General features: G+C 40.7%; 1 protein-coding gene across 1 annotated transcript; it reads left to right on the plus strand.

Moving 5' to 3' along the window:
• The first annotated feature begins 4,256 nt into the window (after window positions 1-4,256).
• LOC129747657 (uncharacterized) lies at window positions 4,257-5,976 on the plus strand. The gene is made up of 2 exons (XM_055741959.1): window positions 4,257-5,593; window positions 5,647-5,976. Exon 1 carries the CDS (start codon window positions 4,304-4,306, stop codon window positions 5,423-5,425), a length of 1,122 nt encoding a protein of 373 aa, XP_055597934.1. The 5' UTR covers window positions 4,257-4,303; the 3' UTR covers window positions 5,426-5,593; window positions 5,647-5,976.
• The last annotated feature ends 286 nt before the right edge of the window (window positions 5,977-6,262 follow it).

Here is a 6,262-nt window from a genome sequence, read left to right on the forward strand (position 1 = left end):
AACTCATGTCACATTCGATAAAAAAAAGTAAACGGACTTTAAGCGAATTATCAAATTAGCATTTTAGGGGCCGTTCACTAATTACTGTGGTAGGTATGGCCCGAGGAAAATATATATGTTTATAAAATTGATAACAATAGAATTTATCCAACGACTATAGATTGAAATGAACTACAAGAATTGGATGGAAATAATTAGTCCATGATTACCCAATTTAATTTGAAAAAACATATGCGTAAACAGAAAATGTCAAGTGGTGCAAATAGTTGCTGAGTGTAGAAAGGAATGGATTAATGATAATTATGTGTTATGTGAGCTAAGAGTGTGGAAAAAAATGAGCGATGTGTGAGTGCAAAAGACGGATGAATGAATGATGAGTGTCTTTGAGTGCATCAATGATGGAGCTTGAAGAATTGAGATTCATTCTAGATTCGAGTTTTAGAACGGATGGAGTGTTAGTTTCTTGTGCGATTTGTAGTCTTCGGTTCGGGATTATTTGAAAGTGAAAAATCGTAATATGGTGAAATGATGCGTTTCGTGAAGTTGGTTCACCACAATTACGTAAGCACGATTTTGGAAATTTTCAACCCTCCCTCCCCCCCCTGATAAGACAAAGTAAGATTTTTCAAAACCTCCCTCCCCCCCTAGTAAGATCTTACGTTTTTTATTCTTTGAGAAATTGACAATTTTTTTTAGGTTTTATTTTTGACACTTTACCAGCATTATGGCATTGGTGTCAGAGAAATTGGCACTTTTTTATTCAAAAATAGCTTAAAAATATTAAAAATGTGACATACATACTTTGTGGTACCCTCCAGTGTGTACCCGAGTAGTGATCCGTCCGGACACCAAGGAACCACTTAACACTTATAGCAAACTCCCGAACGCTCACTGTACACGATGTTATTCTGAACATTGTTTACGTACCCCCAGGCCCTTTTAAAACCTTGAGCGAACAATTTCGCGCGTAGGGTTGCGTTCAATGCCATAAATCGGGGTTTTAACTCTAAACGTGCATCAGTCCAGTCAGCTGATTGCACCGATTGCTCGTATACATGAGCATAAATGACTTTCGGCTTGTGAGTGTGAGTAACCCAAACAGACCTGAAGAAATCTCTGGGTTTCCAACGGCCATTTTCCTATCAGCTTTTTCAACAGGAGCATCAGATTTTTTTGGTTTCAGAACAGGTAAGCCAGCGCTCTTTAAAAGAACGATCGAGACGTTCTTATGCCTCTATCTTAAAGAGCGCTTCTCCACTGGCCCAACCTCATTCGAGTAACATCTTTTCTGTGTTGCCAGTTGACAACGAAGAGGCGACTGACGAGGAGAACCCTTTTGTTTTCGTTGCGAACTCCCGGAAACGTGCTAAAACAACTCCCAAGACACCCAAAATACCCAAGAAAATCCCTACAATGAGCCCTCCAATCAGTGTCCCTAAAAAGCCGAATGCTGCAGAACAACAAAAACAAAATCCTCCTGGATTCCGCACGATATTTTCACCACAAAATAATCCAACTCCAGCAGGGACCTCAAAGGCCCCTTTGAAGAATGCAGTTTTTTCAGAATCAACTTCCCAGCCAGGATTGTTTAAGTTGACTGACATTCTAAATGGAATGTTTTCGTTTTTCAACGTTTCTGAATCCATCAGAAGCATTGTAACAACAATGCTTCCTGTATTAAAGACATTTTTGAAGCAATTGATGCAAACTTGGCCCCTCATTTCAGTGTTTATCTCTCTCGATGGCTAATTTACGCCGAGAGGTCGGAGATATCACTGTGTTACAGTGGAATTGTCGTAGTATTATCCCTAAACTGGATCCGTTCAAATTTCTTCTTCATGAAACTAGTTGCGATATTTTTGCCCTTTCTGAAACATGGCTTTCTTCTGAATCAAACATCTCCTTCCACGATTTTAACATTATCCGTCTGGATCGCAACGATTCTTATGGAGGGGTGCTTTTGGGGATCAATAAGCGCCACTCCTTCTATAGAATCCACCTCCCTTTATCAGGAGGAATTGAAGCTGTTGCATGTCATACAACTATAAGAGGTAAGGACTTATGCGTTGTCAGTTTGTACTGGCCTCATAGAGTTGCAGTGGATCGAAATCACCTAGAGGACCTGTGCTCAGTGCTTCCTGAGCCAAGGTTGATCCTGGGTGACTTCAATTCACATGGAACTGTCTGGGGAGAACAAACTGACGATTGTCGTTCTACTCTTATTTATGACATTTGTGACAGTTTCAATTTAACAATTTTGAACACGGGTGAAAAAACACGGGTTCCTAAACCTCCTGCAAGACCAAGTGCAATTGACCTCTCACTCTGCTCAAACTCACTATCATTGGATTGCAAGTGGAAGGTAATCCCTGATCCCAATGGTAGTGATCACTTGCCAATCAAAATTACAATCACCAATGGGGCCAGCACTTCAAATTCAACAAATATGGCATATGACCTTACAAGACACATCGACTGGAAAAAGTACTCGGACGAAATAACAGATGCCATTGATTCTATGAATGTTTTACCTCCTTTGGAAGAGTATCACTTCCTTTCACGTTTGATCCATGAAAGTGCACTTTGCGCCCAAACAAAACCCATCCCAGTTTCACCTGTTCTTCGAAGGCCCCCAAATCCATGGTGGGACCAGCAGTGTTCCAAGCTTTATAAGGACAAATCAAAAGCATTCAAAGATTTTCGAAAACATGGAACCCTCGTCCTTTTTGAATCATACGTTTCCCTTGAAAATCAGTTCAAAAAATTGATCAAAGGGAAGAAAAAGGCGTATTGGAGAAATTTTGTGGGTGGTTTATCAAGGGAAACATCCTTGAGTACCTTATGGAAAGTTGCACGAAGCATGCGTAATCGATCATCTACAAATGAAAGTGAAGAATATACACATAGATGGATATCCAACTTCGCACGGAAAGTCTGTCCAGATTCTACACCTGTGCAAAAAATAATCCGGAACGTGCCTTCTGATAGGTGTGGTCTGGATTCCAGCTTTTCGATGGTCGAATTTTCACTTGCGCTCCTCTCTTGTAACAATTCAGCTCCGGGAATTGATCAAATCAAATTTAACTTGTTGAAAAACCTTCCGGACGCAGCAAAATTTCGCTTGTTAAATTTATTTAATCAATTCTTGGAGAACAACATTGTTCCCCAAGAGTGGAGACAAGTGAAAGTTATCGCTATCCAAAAGCCCGGAAAACCAGCATCCGATGCGAATTCGTACCGTCCTATAGCGATGTTGTCTTGTATACGCAAGTTGATGGAGAAAATGATTTTGTTTCGTTTGGATAAATGGGTAGAAGCAAATGGCCTCCTTTCAGATACTCAATTTGGGTTTCGAAGGGGCAAAGGGACAAACGATTGTCTTGCTTTGCTGTCTTCAGAGATACAAATGGCGTACGCAAAACGTTAGCAAATGGCTTCAGTGTTTCTAGACATAAAGGGAGCTTTTGATGCAGTGTCGATAGAGGTTTTGTCAGACAAGTTGCACTCCCGGGGTCTTCCTCCTCTATTGAACAACATCTTATACAGCTTGCTTTGTGAGAAACATCTGAACTTTGCTCACGGAGATATTGCAATTAGAAGAACCTCCTACATGGGTCTCCCGCAGGGTTCATGTTTAAGCCCACTTTTGTACAACTTTTACGTAAGTGACATCGACAGTTGTCTCTCTGAAGGCTGCACTTTAAGACAACTTGCAGATGATGGCGTAGTATCTGTAACAGGTAATACTGAGTCACATCTGCACAGACCTTTACAAGATACTTTAAACAGATTGTCATCCTGGGCTTTGGGGCTTGGAATCGAGTTCTCTCCAGAGAAAACGGAGTTGGTGGTTTTCTCTAAAAAGCATAGACCAGCTCAACCACAGCTCCAACTTCTTGGCAGGACGATCACTCAATCGAGGTGTTTTAAGTATCTTGGGGTTTGGTTTGATTCCAAATGTACCTGGAGAGCACACATTGAGTATCTGAAAGGAAAATGCCAACAGAGAATCAATTTTCTCCGATCAATCACTGGCACCTGGTGGGGAGCCCATCCAGAAGATCTTTTAAAATTGTATCGAACAACTATCCTCTCAGTTATGGAATATGGTAGCTTCTGTTTCCAGTCGGCTGCCAAAACTCACCTCATAAAACTCGAGCGTATCCAATACCGTTGTCTTCGCATCGCTTTGGGCTGTATGCCCTCTACGCACAACATGATTCTTGAAGTTTTGGCAGGCATACTCCCTTTGAAAGATCGATTCAATCTACTATCACTTCGGTTCCTCATCAGGTGTGAGGTCATGAACCCATTGGTGATCGTTAATTTTGAAAGGTTACTTGAGCAAAATTTTCATACAAGATTTATGTCTATATACCATGTCCTCATGTCAATGCAGGTAAACCCTTCTTCGTATTCTCCTGCTCGTGTTTGTAGCCCAGACTACGATAATTCTTCTGTCCAGTTTGATTTGTCTATGCAGCAGGAAATTCGTGGAATCCCGGATCCGCATCGTCCACTTCTGATTCCAAGAATTTTCGAAGCTAAATATAGACACGTCGATGCTGATAAAATGTACTTTACTGATGGATCACTTATAGAGGAATCAACAGGATTTGGAGTGTTCAACGAAATATCTAGCGCCTCTTACAGCCTCGAGTCACCATGCTCTGTGTATATAGCAGAGTTAGCAGCAATTCATTGGGCTTTGGACAGTATCGCTTCAAGGCCAGTCGGGCACTACTTTATTGTAACGGATAGTCTGAGTTCTGTTCAAGCAATTCACTCAATAAAACCGGGAAAGCACTCGCCATACTTCTTCGAGAAGATACGGGATAGTTTGAGTGCTTTATCAAAACGTCGCTTTACCATCACCTTTGTTTGGGTTCCCTCCCATTGTTCGATAGAGGGTAATGAGAAGGCAGACTCTCTGGCAAAGGTGGGGGCGATGGAAGGTGACACGTATCAGCGTGAAATCGCCTTCAACGAATTTTACTTTTTAGTTCGAAGAAACTCTCTTGTCAACTGGCAACGCAAATGGGACGAGGATGAGGATGGTCGGTGGCTGCACTCGATTATCCCAAGGGTAAGCCTTAAACCATGGTTTAATAGATTGGACCTGAGTCGGGATTTTATTCGTATATTTTCCCGTCTCATGTCCAATCATTGTTCCTTAGACGCGGTACTCTATCGTTTTGATATTGCTGGCAGCAATTTGTGTAGTTGCGGCCAAGGTTACCACGACATCGAGCATATTGTTTGGTCGTGCGAGGTCCATCTTGTCGCTAGAACGAATTTCATAGACTCCCTTCGGGCCCGAGGAAAACCACCCTATGTTCCAGTGAGAGATGTGCTGGCAGTGATAGACTTGGACTACATGTTCGAAATATATCTTTTCCTTAAAGCTATTGATCTTCGTCTATAATTCTTTTTATTTTCATATTTCCCTATCTATTTTCTTTTCTTTAAAAAAAAAAGTGAACTAGAAGTAAGCAAACTATTGTAAAAAAAAAACAAAAAGAGTTTGGCTCCTTAAAGCCTAAAGGTATGAGCCGTTTCAAATAAAGAATTAACAAAAAAAAAAAAAAAACAGGTAAGCCAAGTAATAGTTCTAGAAATCGTCAATTAAATTCTCGTTTATTGCAGTTATGGTGGCCTAGTGCTGCTGCAACAACAACATCCAGGCGGTTTTCATCGCATTCCCAACAGGAGATTGCAAAAGCGCGGAGCAATTATGCAGCTCAATTTATTTAATTTAACTTTCTTTCGAAAAGCTCTGTTTTCCGGAGTTATCAAACATTCTACAAACTCCGGGTGGCCTGATCCAGGAAGAACGATTGGCCAAAGGATAACAACTGTGGTAGTGGTCCGGGGAATTAAAGTTAAGTGTGGTACCTAACATGTGAAAATAAAAATGGAGTGCAACAAGCGGATAGTTGTGAAGAACATGATAAGGAAAAGTGGAGAAAATGTGTATAATTAGGGTGAAATTGTAAAATAAAGTTTGTTATTTTTTTAATAATTTGATTTTTTTTATTATTCAGAATTCCCATTTATGAGCTGAGCTGCACTCACAAATACATACGTACATTTTTCATGTCCACTAATACATATGCACATAATCAAAACAAACCGAGCATGGCATATGTGTGCGTAAGCTGTCATTTTGAACCGGGAAAACCATTCCAAGTAGAATCGGTTGGGCCATTTAATGCTTGAATTCAATGGGAGGAATGCTTGAAGAATGCTTGGAATCCAAGCA

The sequence above is a fragment of the Uranotaenia lowii genome, chromosome 2, assembly GCF_029784155.1.
Source record: "Uranotaenia lowii strain MFRU-FL chromosome 2, ASM2978415v1, whole genome shotgun sequence".
In the NCBI taxonomy this organism is placed as follows: Eukaryota; Metazoa; Arthropoda; class Insecta; order Diptera; family Culicidae; genus Uranotaenia; species Uranotaenia lowii.

What these genes read in the sequence shown, in the direction of transcription:
- LOC129747657 (XM_055741959.1), top strand. Translation starts at nt 4,304, where the DNA reads ATGAACCCATTGGTGATCGTTAATTTTGAAAGGTTACTTGAGCAAAAT.